General features: G+C 48.0%; 2 protein-coding genes across 3 annotated transcripts; one reads left to right on the forward strand and one right to left on the reverse strand.

The window, feature by feature from the left end:
• The first annotated feature begins 1,554 nt into the window (after positions 1–1,554).
• On the forward strand, positions 1,555–7,625 carry LOC144702380 (BEL1-like homeodomain protein 4). 2 transcript variants are annotated; one of them, XM_078574404.1, is made up of 5 exons: positions 1,555–2,017; positions 2,176–3,358; positions 3,903–4,284; positions 6,277–6,337; positions 6,923–7,625. In XM_078574404.1, exons 2-5 carry the CDS (start codon positions 2,215–2,217, stop codon positions 7,412–7,414), a joined length of 2,079 nt encoding a protein of 692 aa, XP_078430530.1. In that variant the 5' UTR covers positions 1,555–2,017; positions 2,176–2,214; the 3' UTR covers positions 7,415–7,625. The 2 variants fall into 2 exon arrangements, with proteins under 2 accessions (XP_078430530.1, XP_078430529.1); XM_078574403.1 differs by having other exon boundaries at positions 1,556–2,017; positions 2,171–3,358.
• LOC144702381 (BTB/POZ domain protein) lies at positions 7,556–9,662 on the reverse strand. The gene is made up of 2 exons (XM_078574405.1): positions 8,820–9,662; positions 7,556–8,571 (listed from the first exon to the last, which is right to left on the reverse strand). The coding sequence occupies exons 1-2, from the start codon at positions 9,351–9,353 to the stop codon at positions 7,684–7,686; spliced, it is 1,422 nt and encodes a 473-aa protein (XP_078430531.1). The 5' UTR covers positions 9,354–9,662; the 3' UTR covers positions 7,556–7,683.
• Between the last annotated feature and the right edge of the window lie 7,775 nt (positions 9,663–17,437).

A 17,437-nucleotide genomic window follows, 5' to 3' on the forward strand; every position in this document is an offset into this window, starting at 1 on the left:
TGATCCAGTATATAAAATAGACTGGCCGCCGAGAGATGTGAGAGATGGCGTTGACGCTTCCTCGTACTCGGCGATGTTCGGCTTAATCTGGTACAGTGATCGGACACGACCAGAACGCCGAAAAACTTCCCTGTTAGACGGCGATTGAGAAGGAAGTCTCATGAGCACCTTTCAAGTCTTCTTCGCCATACCCTCTCTGTCTCTCTCTCCCTCTCTTTCTACTTCCCGTGAGAGAAACGGATGAGAAAAACGGGGATGAGTGTATTTTACAAGTGTCGAGAGGGGGATCCCTTTGGAGCACATCTGATACTATCTCTCCTGCTCTTAATCTGTGGGCCGTCGGAGTGAACAAATTTCTAGCTCTGCAATTCATGGATAACAAAGCGAAGCGACAGCGGTTCAATCATACGGGAAAAAACCAAACTTTCTGTTCCCCCTAGGCGAGGTTTCCCAAACTCTATCATCCCATCATTACCGCCTTAACTACAGACGGTAATGACGCGAAAACCTAAACAAATTCTGGGGCTCCACTTCTTCTGCCTTTGCCCGAAGGCCAGCGACGAATCCATGAGAGCCGTCCTCCAGCAAGGCTGTCATTTGTCGCTGTCGCCGACCCACGCTTCGAGTCGAATCATACGGATTACCTTGCGATCTCTCTACCCGCGAGGGCGTAAACAGATATAGACATTGAAGTAGAGAGAGAGATGAAAGGATAGATCGAGAAAACGGAGAGATAGATGGAAAGAGAGGGAGGGGTGTTATTTAGTTGGCGACTGGTCCCCTCGGCAAGTGGAAGGCGGGCCACAATTTCCGTAGAGAAAAGGTAAGCGGGATCCGGCCGCCACCCGTGTTGAAAGAAAAGAAATGGCGGAAGGCGAGGATAGTCACGGCGGCGCCGTCGCTGTCGCGGCGGCGATCTTGACAGCGAGGCCCCGTCGCCTACCCAATAGAGCCGCGAATTTCCGGAATATCAGACTTATAACTTCGCAAATTAATAATATAAACCAAAGTCCCCATCAAAGTCGCCTCGCGGTTCCGTCATCTTCCCAGCTCACTCTGACGTCCCCTCACGGCGGCGCAAAAAGTCAACGACGAGGAGGTCAACGGCGAGGGCTGTGCTGATCTACGGCTGAGATTGCTCCTGCCAGGAGAGGAGGAGAGAGAAGTCGCACGTGGAGCAACGGTTGCCTGTTTCTTTCCCTCTCAAAAAGAGCCCAACGGCTTCGAACCGCACGTGCCGGGCTATCGGCGGGTTGAACCGGTCGACCGACAAGTCGAAGCGCCGGCTCTTAATCGATCGGAGGGACCACGAGATGAGAGCCGTCGGATGGGTAGGGCCTTCGCTGGAAGGGGGAGATGAACGGCGATTAAGAGGCTTGTTCGAGGGAGTGGCTTCAATGAGCCCGCAACCTTATCTCTAGGTTTAAGGTGCTCGGAAGGAAGGAAGAAAGTGTGAATGACGATAATACCCTTTTCCTGTTTCTTGCTTCGTTACCGAGGGAAGATTATAACTGGAAATGGTGAATTTGGCGTCGTCGGAGATTTCCTCGCCGGCGAGCGGGTGTTTGGTATGAAATCCGAGGGAAACGGAAAGCAGAGGTCAAGGTGTAAACTTAGGTTTAATTTTGTTTTTGCCCTCCATGGGTACGTCTACCGGGGGATTAAATATCGTTAAACATGCAGAAACCCAAGGAAATATATTGGCTCTTAAGTTAGAGAGAGAGATAGAGAGACAGAGACAGAAATGGGACGGTGAGGGGGCGGCAAGAAGAACAGCGACCAGCTCCCTGGTTCTCTCTCTGAAACCTGTCTCCTCTTGTTTTTCTTCTCCGTCATCCCGAAAAGATCAGAAGAAGATTTCGAGGAGTAACGAGGAGGAGACCCGTGCACAAGGAAGAGAGAGAAAGAGAGAGAGAGACGCAGAGGTGGGGGACAAGAGGGACAGATAAGGAGGAGCAAGCGGAGAAGCTTTCAATTCCACTGCCAGACAACGATGTCTCCGAGTTCAGACCACTAGGTATTACCACTCAACGGGCCGAAGGTTAAGGGCGAAGAGGGGAACAAGAAGAGAGATTTCTTCAATCTCTGCGCTCTTGCCCGCCTGTTTTCTTCTCTTTTTTTTTTCTCTCCTTTGTTTTCCTTCACCTGGAATGGGATTTCTTCGATACAGCGCAGAGGGAATCCAGCCCTCACGATGAGGGAGAAGCCGTCGGCATGGGAGTAGCAGCGCCACCGCCATCGCAGCCTCTCCTTCCTCACCTCCTCGTCAACAGCAAGCCGTCGTCGAGACCCCTCGCGGGCTCGAGTCTAGCGTCGTCGTCTATGTCCCAAGGTTTCCACCAGGGCATCTTCAGCTTCTCCGACGGCTTCGACAGAACAGCGCACGCCGCCGCGACGCGGCAGCAGCAGCAAGAAGAACAACAACAGCTCGCGCATCAGAGCCGGAGAGACAAGCTTCGGGTGCAAGGGTTTGACCCGACCGGCGCGCCGCTCGTCTCTCTCGATGACGTGGCCGAGCCCATCTACGAGCCCCCCGGCGGCGGCAGCATGCTCTCGGACATGTTCAATTTCTCCGCCGCTGCCGGGCCGTCCTCCGCCGATCTTCTTCCGGGCTCAATTCAGGCTAATTTCCGAGCCCAGAGGCAGCCCGGCTTCCCCGGCGATTGGTACTCCGCCGGCGGCGACATGGCTAAGCCGCCGGTGGCCGACCCATCTCGCCCGCACCAGCTCCCTCCCATCAACGCCGACTCCGCCGCCGCGATGCATCTCTTCTTGATGAACCCAATTCAACAGCAGCAGCAACAACAACAACAGCAACAACAACAAAAACAACAACAGCAGCAGAGGTCGTCTTCCCCGCCATCGCCTGACCCGGGCAATTTCCAAGCGCAGTCCTTCGCGACTGGTTCGTTTGGAGGGGGGGTCGTCGAAGGCCAAGGCCTCTCTCTCTCCCTAAATTCTTCCCTCCAGCAGCTCGAGATGGCCAGAGCAGATGAATTGAGGTTCTACGGAGGTCAACAACAGCAGCAACAACCGAGGCAATTGCACTTTCAGGGACAGATTGTGCCGCACGTCCCGTTCGGGAGCTCCGCGGGCGTAGTGAACATGCTGAGAAATTCTAAGTACGCCCGCGCGGCTCAAGAGCTGCTGGAAGAGTTTTGCGGGGTCGCGAGAGGACAGCTAAAGGGCTCCAGGAAAGGACGAGTTCTTAGTTCTGTCGCCGGCGGCGCCGCCTCGACCTCTTCCGCGGCGGCGGGGAGTTCTTCGTCTTCCAAGGAGCCCCCTCGTCTCTCTCCTACGGACAGGTTCGAGCACCAACGCAGGAAGTCCAAGCTCCTGTCCATGCTCGATGAGGCACGTATCCTATCTCTCTCTCTATCCATCCACCCGTTTCTTTTGATTTTTACCGCCTTTTCTCTTTCTCTCTTATTATCCACATTCGCGCCCACCTAGAAACCCTAGTGCCACAGCTGATCTCATCCCAAACCTTGGGACATAGACGAGCGAGAAAATCAGTGATTTTTCCTCGCAGTTCGCGATCGTAGAGTTCATGATCTAAGCCTAGCGTTCCCAAGTTCCACACGACGAAAAGTTTAATTACATCTAATTTTAATAATTCAGCTAGCGTGATCCCAGTTTATTCCATCAGAGAGTTTTACTTCCGCAGTTCCTGGCTGATCTTTTGAACGGTGATCCAGTAACTATTTGTCTATGCATCTCTCCAGCCTGGGCTGACCTTAAGTCACAGATTCCAGTTTCTAGTCGTGACGACATAGCCAAAAGATGAAATTTTCTCCAAGTATTCCATTGTCTCTCTCTTTCTCTCTGCCGAATTGGAAGAGTCATTTTGGAAGTAAATGTATCCCTCTCTTTACTCCATCTTAGCTTGTGTTTACAGATAGAGAGACGGTACAACCACTACTGCGAGCAAATGCAGATGGTGGTGAGCTCGTTCGACACGGTAATGGGGGCGGGCGCGGCAACACCCTACACGGCTCTGGCGCAGAAGGCCATGTCCCGGCATTTTCGGTGCCTGAAAGACGCCATAGTCGCGCAGCTTAAGCAGACAAGTGATATCCTCGGTGACAAGGACGGAGCAGGGTCCACGGGGATCACCAAAGGGGAGACTCCAAGGCTGCGGTTGCTTGAGCAAACCCTACGTCACCAGAGGTCCTTCCATCAGATAGGGATGGTGGAGCAAGAAGCTTGGCGGCCTCAGAGGGGGTTGCCAGAGCGGTCCGTCAACATCCTTCGAGGATGGCTTTTTGAGCACTTCCTCCACCCGTACGTATCGTCTCTCTCTCTCTCTCTCTCTCTCTCTCTCTCTCTCTCTCTCTCTCTCTCTCTCTACCTCCCTCTTTCGTCCTCACACTCTCTCTCGTCCTCTCTCTGTCTATTTATCTCCCTCCATCGTCCCCTCTCTCTCTTTCTCTATCTCTCTCCCTCTCCCTCTCTCGTCTCTCTCTCTCGCGTCCTTTCTCTGTCCCTTTATCTCTCACTCTCCCTCTCCCTCTCTCGTCTCTCTCTCTCGCGTCCTTTCTGTCTCTTTATCTCTCACTCTCTCTCTTTATCTTTCTCCCTCTCTTTGTCTCTCTCTCTCTCTCTCTTTATCTTCCTCTCTCGTCCTCTCTCTCTCTCTGTCTCTCTCTCTCTCTCTCTATCTACCTCTCTCGTCTTCTCTCTTTCTCTCCATCTCCCCCTCTCGTCCTCTCTCTCTCTCTCTCTCTCTCTCTCTCTTTATCTCCCTCCCTCGTCCTCTCTCTCTTTCTCTCTATCTCCCCTTCTCGTCCTCTCTCTCTCTCTTTATCTCCCTCCCTCGTCCTCTCTTTCTTTCTCTCTCTCTCCCTCTCTCGTCCTCTCTTTCTCTCTCTCTTTATCTCCCTCTCTCGTCTTCTCTCTCTCTTTATTTCCCTCTCTCTTTCTCTTTATCTCCCTCTCTCGCCCTCTCTCTTTCTCTCTCTCTTTATCTCCCTCTCTCGTCTTCTCTCTCTCTCTATTTCCCTCTCTCTTTCTCTTTATCTCCCTCTCTCGCTCTCTCTCTCTCTCTCTCTCTCTCTCTCTCTCTCTCTTTCTCCCTCTCTCGTCCTCTCTCTCTCCCTCTATCTCTCTCTCTGTTTCTCTTTATCTCTCTCCCTCTATCTCCTTCTCTGTTTCTCTTTATCTCTCTCCCTCTATCTCCTTCTCTGTTTCTCTTTATCTCTCTCCCTCTATCTCCTTCTCTGTTTCTCTTTATCTCTCTCCCTCTATCTCCTTCTCTGTTTCTCTTTATCTCTCTCCCTCTATCTCCTTCTCTGTTTCTCTTTATCTCTCTCTCTCGTCCTCACTATCTCTCTTTATCTCCCTCTGTCGTCCTCTCTCTCTCCCTCTATCTCCGTCCCTATTGCTCTTTTATCTCTCTCTCATCCTCTCTCTCCCTTTATATCCCTCTCTCGTCCTCTCTCTCTTTCTCTTTATGTCCCTCTCTGCTCTCCTCTATCTCTCTCTATCTCCCTCTCTCGTCCTCTCTCTCTTTTTCTGATCTATCTATCCAAGTATCCAACTATATTTCTCCCTATATAGATTCATCTATCCATCTGTTTCTCTCTCGATCTATATATATATATCTGTCTGTTACCCATCTAGCCATTAATTTATCTCACTCTATTTATCCATGTATTTATCTCTCTCTTTATCTATCTATTTACAATGCCTCTCTGTTTAGCTAGCTAACAATCTATGAAACCCCTTCTATCTCTATCTATTGATCTCTCAGTCTATCAGTATCTGTCTCTCTCTCTCTCTCTCTATCTATCTCTTTCTCTATCTCTGTATCTACCTGTCTTTCTATATCTAAATTTATCGATCTCTTTCTGTTTGTCTGTCTTCTTTCGCTCTCTCTTCCGCTCTCTTGTTTTTCCTCAACCTCTTACTGCTGTCGGGTTTCGCCCCACTGAAAACTGACGAAAACGAGGCGATTCATTAGAGATTTACAAAGTTTTGTCGGACTGTTTACTGTTCCTTACCTGGCCCTCATCCCTAGAGGGAGGGGGAAAGAATGATGCGGATGTGGCTGTCGCTGGACCTTGTCTTTGAAGGAAAGAGTCCGTGTAAAAGCGGCCCCACGATCTCGTTGGTCTCTTTCTACGCAGGCGCAGCGAAAAACAGTGTCCCTGCGGCTCTTTTTTAATTTTTATCGCGTTCCTCTTGGATTTTGTTCTCCACCCTGCCATCGAGATGAGGAACCTCCTCCCGAATTAAAATCATTGACGGTATCTTGTTTTCTCCATTCCATCTCAGGTACCCAACCGACGCCGACAAGCATATGTTGGCCAGGCAGACGGGATTATCACGTAATCAGGTTTGTCTCAATGCATCTCATTCTTTATCTTGCGCTTTAGTTCACTCTATACATCTCTCTCTTAAGCAATGTCTAACTCCATCTCTCTACCTCTGTCTCTCTCTACATTCTCTTTCCATAAGGTCAGATTAATTGATCTCATCATTGGGAGGGAGGGGAATAGTGACAGTCGCCTCAGATGAATCAGTTGACTGATCATCTGATGCTAAATCGCAGTCCTACTGAGGTGAAAGCTGTGTATGAAACAATCGGTTGATCTCTACTTTTTTATATCTCATTTGTTCCCTCCTTCCACTTGAGATAAAGCTGTTGACTGGAGCGTCAAAGACAGTCAGACAAACACACACACACACACAGCAATCTCATATTATCCTAGTTGGATCTCCTCTTCCATTTGCCGATGACAATAATGGTCTAGAACCTTGCTTCTAGCTGGCATTTTCTAGTGCAAAATCTTCATCACTCGTCCTTCTCCTTCATTCGCTGCATGCAGCAAGAATGAAGCAGGCGAGTGCCTGCAACTTTCGTGCAAGCGTAACATATTTATTAGGGTTTTAATCCGCGACTTAACAAGTTTGGTTTCAGGTCTCGAATTGGTTCATCAATGCAAGGGTACGCCTCTGGAAACCCATGGTGGAGGACATGTACCAGCAGGAGTCGAAGGACCTCGCAGGCGATAGCGACAGAGACCTAGGAACATCAGAGTCTCCAAAGCCGCAGCACCAACACCAGCAAGAGCAGCAGAAGAATCAGCTAGCGGCGCCGCCGTCTAACGACGGTGTCCCATCTCAGGCTCACTTCCCTCAACCGCAACCCTTAAACGCTCACCCTCTTAGCCGGCCACTGGGCGGCGCCGGCGGCGACGTCGGCTCTCTTGTGCCCATGGACGTAATTCCGATGGGCGACCTCGGCCACGGCGACGACATCCGCGCCGCCTTCGGCGCCTCCGCCGCCGCCGCTACCGCCCATCGGCGGCACGGTGCCTCCGGCGACGTCTCTCTCACTCTTGGCCTCCGTCACGCCGGAAACCTACCCGACGGCGGCCGTTACTCCGTCAGAGACCTTGGAGAATTTTAGCCATGGCGCCAAAGACACACTTCTCGTCGCCTCCTATACACGTTTCAAGGATTGACGTAGAGCTGCTCCACCGATCGCGGGGCCGGTCTTTTCATTCCCTATTCTTCCCATTTTTATTCTGTACATCTAAGATTACGCGGATACCGAACTAAAAACGTTGTAAGACTCGCCAATGGCTGCCCTAATGTGTTCCTTCCCCCAGGTTGACGTAGACCTTTGCACCTTCGAATCAGCGCTGAAAACTCGCCGTACTACTCATGAATATCGCGCTAGGCGAGATGGGGTCTGATGAAGGTACGCCGCCACCAGACCTCGAAGGCGCGCTGGAGATTGGGGCAACGGTCGCCGGCTTTGAGGAAATTATCGACCCAGGAGAGGAGAAAGCTCTGCTGGTCCTCCAATGGCAACGTGAGGATCGTCCTCCCGATCCCCTCTTCCACCGCTTTCCCGTTAAAGCTCCGGCACCCGCGCTGCAACCAATCGTAGTCTTCGATCAACGGCGGAAGCCAAGTCTGCAGCAGCCTCTGCCTTGTCTCCTTGCTCGGTAGCATCTCCCCCTTGCCGATCCCCACGAAGAGCCTCGCCGTGATGAAGCTCAGCGGATGACGTGACGCCACCTGAAGCTTCGCGTGGAGAGCGGCGAGCTCATCCTGCTCCGCCCAAATAACGACGAGCTCGTCGGCGATGCGTCGGTCCACCATAATCTGCATCATCCAGAGGAGATTGTCCACCTCCAGCGCCACCCGCTGCGCCGTCGTGTCCGGCAGAGCGCCGCCAACATCTCCGGCGATGAGAACGAGAGAGCTAATGCAACGGCGGCAGGAGTCGTAGAGTGTCTCGCCGCAAACGTCGCCGGCGCCGCCGGTGATAAGGCTGTTCTCCCTCAGAAGCTTCAGAACCAGGGCCTTCATCTCTCGCCGCCCCCTCTCGTCGCTGTTCTTGAGGACGAGATCGATAATCTGGGTCAGCGTGCCATTGGGCTGTTTCGGTGGTCCGGAAGAGACCACTCTCTTGAGAATGGGACTCGCACCGAATTCGCGTTCGAGGCGGCGCAGTGAAGCCACGACGCTTTCCTCTTCATCCCCCGTCCAAGGCACCGCCTCGAGGTACTCCAGGCAAGATCTCACGCCGGAACGAAAGCCTAGAGCCTCCGCAACCTGAAGAAATAGTCCATGTTCAAGATCAACATCTTCCCTGGAATGAAAACGGGAGAAATAGCGCTCTTTATTTCATCTATATCTTTCAGCCGAGCGGTAGGCGCTTAGATCTTAATTGTGCCGCAGCGCCAGGTTGCCTTTGAATGTTAAGACAACACATTGCACCTTGGCTAACTAATAAAGCACAATCTAACTGTCCTTGGAGTTCAAAGGGGGAAGAAGAAAGAGTACGAAAAAAAAGGGGGTACCTTGAGAACTCGAAGAACGCGAGAAACACTCTGCTTGATTAGCCTCTGCTTTATCTCCCCACAGTACATCAGCCCGATGGTCTCCACGTATATTTCCACGTCCTCGCAATCGGCGATATCGATACTGCGGACGGAAGTTTGCGAGCGGGAGAGCATAGCGGCGAAGAAGGTGCTGTGCTCGGAGAGCACGCTCTTGTGAACGCCCATTCTTACGGCGACGCCTTCCTTTCCGGAGACGACGACTCGTAGATCGCTGGTCTCTGGCCGGCCAAATCCTACGGAGATCTTCTGCTGTAAGCAATCTGAGCTCGGCTTAGACTCTTTCTCGACGACTGCCGAGGACTTATTCTGCCTCTCATTGCTCTGCTGCGTTCTCTGAGCGGCGTGCTTGCTCTGGTGTGCTTGGCTCTTGGGCGTCTTATGAAACACACCCGGGTACGGGCAACACCAGAAACCTTCCGGGGTGACGGCTATGGGCACGTTCTTGACCCTGGTTTTAACCTGCTGCTCACGTCGGACCGTAGAATCAGCCATTACCTGGAACTGGGTCAGATCTGGGGGGGGAAGATGAGCATTCTTTGAGGAAGACGACCGCAGATTATGGTTTGTCGGAGGGCAAAGAAACAGACGAGCCCAGCAGAGAGAACCGCTATAGAAGCTCCGCCGACGAAGATCTGCCAACCCTGCAACAGTGATGAAACAAGGTTGGATTTCCGCGGATCAGAAGACCTTTCGCCCTCTTTCTCCAGGGATAATGGATCGTTTCACGGCCTCTGCGTCTTTTTCTGTAACAAATCCAAGATGGATGCCAACCAGATTGGAGTTGGTGAGAGAGGAGAGAAGACAGGGGTGGCAGAGAGGAGCCCAGCACTTCATTGTTTCTTCCCCAGACAGTTGCCCGCGTGAAAAGACGAGAAAACCCTGCTTCTATGGACGACTGGCGAGCGCCATGGCTCCACCAGTCGTGACCATTCTTTGGATTCTAAGAGGATTAAGGGATATGGGATTACTGTTCCTGACCAAGATGAGATTAACAGAGTGAATGTTAACAACTTAGTAATTTTTGGGCAGGGGCATTAGATTCTGTAGAAGGTGACCCTACTGCGTCTGCAGTGAGGAGTACACAAGTAAAGATTCTGGAGAAAGAGAGGAGAGAGACTGAGGGGAAGAGAAGGGGAAGGGAAGAGGGAAGGGCACGGATTCTGAGAAAGAGTCAAGCGGTCCATAGATCTGCTTTTTATCTACATCCTCAGGAGTGACACATGGCCCCGAACACATGGTTCTGCTTTGCTCTCTCTCTTTCTATCACCGTCTCCCTTTCTAAGTCTGGATATCTACTTGGGTATCGCTGGATATAACCATCTGTTTATCTATCATATATCTATCTATCCATCCTTCTATCTTTCCTTTTAACTTTTCCAGGTTCCTTGAAGATATTTATTTTGCGCAGAATTTTAACATGTGAAGTGATATTAATACATCCTGCGATCTGTCTATAGATCTTTGCATCTATCCCAGTCCATCTTTCCATCTATCCGTCTATATATCTATCCTAAATCGGTCAAAATGTTTAACAGTGTCATATGACTGATGCATGATTTATTTCCTGCATATGTATGATTTTTTGTGATTAAACCTACTGCAAGAAGGTTACTTTGCATCAGACGTTTGAACAAATAATAAATTGTTCGATCACATTTTTGTCGCCAAATTGGGTCGGCAAGACGTCTGGGCGTAGTGGCTGTATTTTGTTTCATGCAATTCCTGGGCGGATCTGCCCATTTCAGTTATGGTTTCGGTCAAATCATAAGCAATACACAAGGTGGAGCCCAGAGAGTGGTAACTATTTTCTTACTGCATCTTCATGGCTGCTCTGTTGATCATTTTTCTTGCACAAATTAGTCGACCTTTCCTGACAGCCTGAAATACAAGAAAATTTAAATTTGGTTATCGCATCGAAATGTTTGGTTTTAATAATCCAGATTTTAATATTCATAGATTTGCTTGTAATTATTTGAATAACTTATCATGTTGATATCAAGTAAACTTATTGTTTCGCATGATAGATATTGTCAAACTGATGTTCAGCTTATTCGATGTTTTAGATCTTTGGGGTAAAATTTGAACGACCGTTATTTTTGGGATTTACGCTCAATTACTTGGGCTATGAAAGTTCTAGTGTCGAGATCGTACCTTCTACAAATTCAAATGAAATGTTAAGATTCATAATGCGATAGTTATGGAGATATATCGGATCCTCATCAGTTTTTAGAAAACAAAAACTCAAGGCAATGTCAATTTCAAAAAATTAAATAAAAGAAGTTTTCGAATCCAATTAAAACAAAAGAGATCAGAATCAGATTATAAATCAGCTGAAAAGTTAATCAGAAAGTAGACTCTACGTGTATGCGTTCACCAAGCCAACTCATAAATTTTTTGATGGACTTTTTTAATTTGTATATTTTCAGAACGAGGATATGAAAATTTAATTATTTTCTATATTTAATAATTTTTTATTTAAGAATAAAATCAACGGCCAATTTGAAGTGTTGACTTTGACCCAACCATTGGCAATTCAATCGTGCATGACAATGTGCATAGGCGCTGCCTAAATTACAGAGCTTTGTGATGACATTCAATAAAGAAGTTGATGCCACCTCCTCTCCTACATTCACCATTTTCTCTGCAGGATGTCAATCTATTTTTGGCTTGCAAGGCCTAATCTATGACCTATCAAGGTAATGACAGTTGTATGCCTTTTATTTCTAATATGGGCATGGACGAGTGGGATCTATATATAAATTGGGATACATACGCTCACTCCACACCTACAGATTCTTGCAACCATTGAATGTTAAAATATAAAACCCCCCTTGGGTTGCCTCTAGGGCGCAGCTTCATAGGTGTATGAGCATGACCCTAGAGTAGGTCATACTTGCCACCATATTTTTTGGTAATAAGAAAAGGAAAGCATTGGTTTAAGGTGAACTGAAGTTGAAAAGAGTAATATAACTTTATGAAAATTAATTTTTCAGAAACTATGTAGAGAAAGGATAATTCTCATATCAACGACAATTTTTAAAGGAGATAGGAAATTTATATCAATTTTTAAAGTCAATGCTTTGAACATGATCCGATTTATGGCGTCCAATTAAAGCCAAGAGATTGATAGGGATATTGATGTCCTAATTTAGTGAATATAGTGTGGAAGGAAATATAAGGAAGATAATATCCCAAAAAGATAAAAATCATATAATTTTGGTGAATTAACTACGGAGATATGGCTTTCAAAATTTAACGTCCAAAAGTCATAGCTTACATGAGGATGTGGTCGTCCATGGCAGATTTGGGGAATTCAACCTCATCAGAATTCAAATTATTAAATAACAACAGATAGAGGGATTCCCATCAAAATCACATCATTTGGTTGACTAATGAATGTAAAATCAGTCACTAAAGATACAACAAAAAAATTACAACAAATTTGAGGAAAAACGGTGATGGTTTGATCAAAATGTATACCTTTATAATCTAAATGAAGCTTTTGCTCATTCCAAGTAAAAAAAAACAAGGATATAATCTTTCCAACTTAGAACCCCAAAATTTTAGGCCTTAAATGAAGTTCAAATCTCATGGATACCTTGTTCTTTTGATGGAATATACTAAAGGTACTTTTGGAATATACTAATACATTGGCCATGATTATCCCTCTTCTTTTGATGGATTGACAATATTTCTACACCAACACAATGCTCACCAAATCAAAAATCCAAATCATTATGTATCCACTAGAGCATTGTGGGTCCACATAGACGTCGAGCTAGGCCCTTGCTACTACATTGGCATACTAGAGTTCTGTCACTCAGGCCCATCTATGTTAGCTGTTGCCACCAGCCCACTGCAATATTTTTTTTGCTTTTTATGGCATAAAAGATCATTACAATTATAGTAATTATTACTTCAATTTTAATATGTTTCAATTTATAAGGTTATTTTTCTTCATTAGTTTCTCAGCTTCATCTTTTTAAATCCATACCACCTGAAATTTAAATAGTTAGATAGAATAACTAGTTGGACTCAAAAAGGCAAACCAGGCAACGTTGAAAGTTGTCTTTGATTCCTCTTATCTTCTTCTGTCAAAGTCTTGAAAGAACTAAACTTAATAAATCTAGTTAATTTAAAATGGTTCATTCTTGAGAAATGTAAACCATAAATAAAATATGTATTTAAGACTAAAATAATGTAACAACTATGACTGAGTTGAATGGTGTGGTACTGACAAAATATCATACAGTAATAATTAAATACATGATAATCACGATAATTTAGCTTTACAAATAATGAATTGTAATATAAATGCATGTACAAGATGTGTTGGTCCTAAACATGATATATCTCTCCATGTCTTATTAATTCACTTTTTGTTGGATCAAATTGTATTTGTGTATGGGAAATATAAAAAACCCAATCACACAGAGGTAGGGATTAGACATTAGAATATTATTTACATTTCATTGTTCTAGTACTAAAAGTCTTTTCTCAAAATTAGTTTCAAGAAAATGAAAAAATTATTCCTAACGAACTAAACTATATCATAATTTTTTAAAATATATTTAATTGTAATGTGATTCATTACAGTTAATTAGTAATGCTCATAAACTTACGTGTTTGTTAGAGACTATTATAGGTGTGTATTAAAATTTATTACAAATGATAACATGTGTTAAATCAATAATAATAATGCAAAAAATAAATGTGATTGGTCATTTATCCCATTTGGAATAATTATAATGCAACAACCATTGTTAATTTTTTATCATATATAGTAAAAGCTAACAAGACATAGTGTGAGCTCTCAAGGGGATCTTCACACGTAAAGTTTTTCCTAGAAGTTGGAAATCCAATTTTCTTGTGCTTATTCCAAAAGTGGATAATCCAGTTTCTTTTAGAGACTTTCTGATGGCGAAGCCCTCAACATATCCGCATTTTTTTTTCTAGGTTTGGTTAAGGTTATATATTTAAATAAACTTTGTACTAGTGGTCTTAAGAGAGGGACCCTTTCCTAATGGGTTCCCTCTCTTGGACAACTCCTTAGGGCCCATTATCCTCCCTACATAACAGAAGGAGAGGGCGCCCGACGGAGTAAGTCTATTTGGAATTTTTGGAAAAAAAGAAGTCCTGTTCCGTTTTGAGAGCAGAGAGTAGGAGAGTGAAGGGCGGACGGGACGGGGCCGACTTTGGCCGCCCGTCCCGATCCGCCCCTCCCCCGTTCCGTCAGGACAGACCAACGGAACCCTAGCGGCCGCCGCCGTCGGGGTCCCAGGTTGGTGGAGTGCTGCCCAGATCGTGGAGCCGCCGGCCAAGCAGGGGCCGCCGCCGCAAGTAGCGGCCGCAGCCGACGAGCGGCCGCCGCCACCCGTAGTGACCGAAGCCGCCCGTAGCGGCCGCAGCCGCCCAAAGCGGCCGCAGCCCCCGGCGCCACAAGAGCTCGCAGCGCCGCTGCCGCCCAGCGCCGCAGCCGCCGCAGCGCAGCGACCGCCGCCGCCGCCGCCGCCGCCGCTCGGAGCAGCAGCCGCTGACCGCGCCACCGCCGCAGTACCAGCCACAGCCCCGAGCGCCGCCGCCGCCCGCAGCAGCCCGCAGCGCCGCAACAGCCCGCAGCCGCCCGCAGCCGCCGTCGGCCGCAGAGCTCGCTGAGCGCCGCCCGCCGGAGCGCCGCGACCGCCGCAGCCGCCCGCAATTGCCGGAACCGCGCACGCTGCCGCCGCACAGGGTCGCAAGGCGCCCTCGCACGGCTGCCCGCCGCGCCGCGCCCCACATTGGTCAGTCCTCAGCCGTGCCAACTCCGCCCATTGGGCCCGAGCATTATGGGTCGGTGCCTCTATTCCGGTCCAAGGGGCCCGCTCGATGAACCTGCTCCCGCATCCCGAGGTGCCGCATCCCGTGCCTCAAAGCGCCGTCGCCGCCCTCCGAATCCCCACGAAGTCCAGCCGCCAGCCGTCGCACCTCAAACCGCTCTCTGGGAAGCCCAATCGCCATGCAAGCATCTCGAGGATGCCACAACAGCCTTATGCCCGTTACGGGCCTAACCTAATGGACCGTCGCAATCTCGGTGGTCTATTACCCCGAAGGAGGCTCACTACCGCAGCTCAATATCCTGGCTATCTCCGGCCGCTATCGCCGCTATATCCGGCTGCCGCCGCTGGCGCCATCTTGGCCGTTGCCCACCTTCGGTCGTCGACATCTCCAGCGGTCGTCGCCGCCATCTTCGGCTGCCACCGCCGCCACTATTGCTGACCATCGCCGCTCGCCACACGACGTCGCCTATGGCCGTCTTATGCAGCTGCTAGTTTGCCGCCGTCCTCGCCATCCGGCCGGCTGAACAGCCCCCTTCCACCAGTAGTCGGGCCCACCAACGCCTTGACGACTACCTGTGGAGCGCAGACCACGTGGAGATAGAGTCTACTTCGGCCCTCCAACAAATTGAGGACCCCAGGACAAGATCTTTCTGGACACCCACCGACAAGTGGGGCGTGCAGTCCAAGATAAACGTCTCCGAGAGGGACAGGCAGACCCACGCTCCCGTCGTAGGACATCGACCACGTCCGTCCTGCATCACTTTCGCCCATTATTCTTTGTAATGTATGCTTCAAAGTTACATCCAAAATCATTATAAATTGACTAGGGACCTTCCTTCATAGGCTCATATCTCCTAAATAGTGAGGTTTTGTCAAGGGTCGACAGATCCACGATAGTATCATGCTAGTTCATGAGTTAGCACAGTCAATGGACATTCATATTTCAGGTTCAAATGTCATAATCAAAATTAATATGAATAACAAAAGGCTTTTGGTTGAGTCGAGTGGAATTTCCTTACCATACTGTTATGTCGCTTTGGTTTCATTGATGCATTCATCAATCTAGTGGATGCTTGTATTGAGAATCACTTTTGTCTCTTGGCGGACTAAATCCACTTATGTCTTTACTGCCACACGAAGTCTATGGTAAGGTGACCCTATCTCACTATTGAGAATCACCTTTTTTTATTGATGGAGGAGGTCTTTAGCTGATCATTCACACAAGCAATCGCGCGAGGATTCATTCAATCGTATTTTTCAAAAAAGGGTTGCCCGATCATCTCACATTCTCTATTTGTAGATGATGTTATCCTTTTCCTTAATGGATCTAAAAAATCCATTAAGGGCTTTATGAGTGTACTCAATGCTTACGAGTGAGCTTCTAGCCAGCTCATCAATGCCTCGAAGAGTAGCTTTATTGTTGTCCCATCCACCATTATGAAACACTCACATATCATCCAACAATCACGAGATACTCCTAAGGATGTCTTCCTTTCGCGTATCTTGGAAGCTCCATCTTTCTCAATCGAGCATAAAATCATTATTTTGATGCCTTTCTTGCCAAGTTGAGAAAGAAACCAAATGGATGGAAAATTTGTTTTCTATCCCTTGGGCGCATCCAATTAATCTAACACATTTCGTTATCACTCATTGTTCTTTGCTTTGTGGAACGTCTATGCGTGCATTTCCCATGGTCGGTTCACCGCGAGGGAGGCTGTACATACCATTGGATTTCTTCACAGAAAGTATGTCGGCAGATGGAAGGGGGGGGGGGTTTAGGAATCAGGGGCCCTCAGGACGTCCAAGACATGCTTCAAAAGAACCTTGTGTGGCATATGCAAACCATAAGCTCCCCGTTGGAAAGCTCATATCATCCAAGTATGGTGAGTGGGCTCGTAGGGAGTCTGATATCAAGGGCAACAAAAGGTGGCGGACTTGGCAGCAACATTGGCTAGAGATATCCAATGTGCCCCATTGGCACGTCGGTCCAGGCATGATTATTGTGTGGTATGATACCTGGCTCACCAACACACCCTTAACCCACCACCCTCAATTTTTCCATTATCAAACATGGTTGACTGTGGCACAATTGCTAAAATAAAACACATGAATCATATGGGAGCAGCATGGTCTCCCTTTAGTGCCTTACCACAGGTAATGGCTATTGCCATAGTGCCCTCTCCCGATCAACCTATTTGGGTGCTCATGATTGATGAGAATTTCTCTTCTCAATCCTCATGGGACCCTTTTCAAGAGAGATTCCCCATACAAACTTGGGGTTGCCGCATATGGCATCCGATGAGTCTTACTCACATCTCGTTCTTCCTTTGGGGGCTCATGCACCATGGCCTCCCTACTAATGATTGGGTGACCCGTATTGGTCATTCACTCAGTTTGCGTAGCCAATGTTGCCCCGTCTCTCCTCAGGTTGAGATTATGGAACACCTTTTCTTCCATAGTGAGATTGCTATAGAATGTTGGAACCAATTTACTCATCATTGGCACCAGCTCTTATGCGCCCACACTCCTCTAACACCGTTGGAGTGTTTTGAAAAGATCTGTATCACATCAACACGCCCTATCCGGAATCCCTATCTACACATCACCATAGCTTACCTACTATAAGAGATATGGAAAGGGAGAAATTCTTCTTGTTTTATAGGGTCCCCCATGCGAGTATATGATGTTATGCGATGCGTCAAGCAGGGGTTACGACCCACACACCATCTCATACTACCCATTGCTTGGAGCTTTTGGGGC

This window comes from Wolffia australiana, chromosome 4, assembly GCF_029677425.1.
Source record: "Wolffia australiana isolate 7733 chromosome 4, ASM2967742v1".
Lineage (NCBI taxonomy): Eukaryota > Viridiplantae > Streptophyta > Magnoliopsida > Alismatales > Araceae > Wolffia > Wolffia australiana.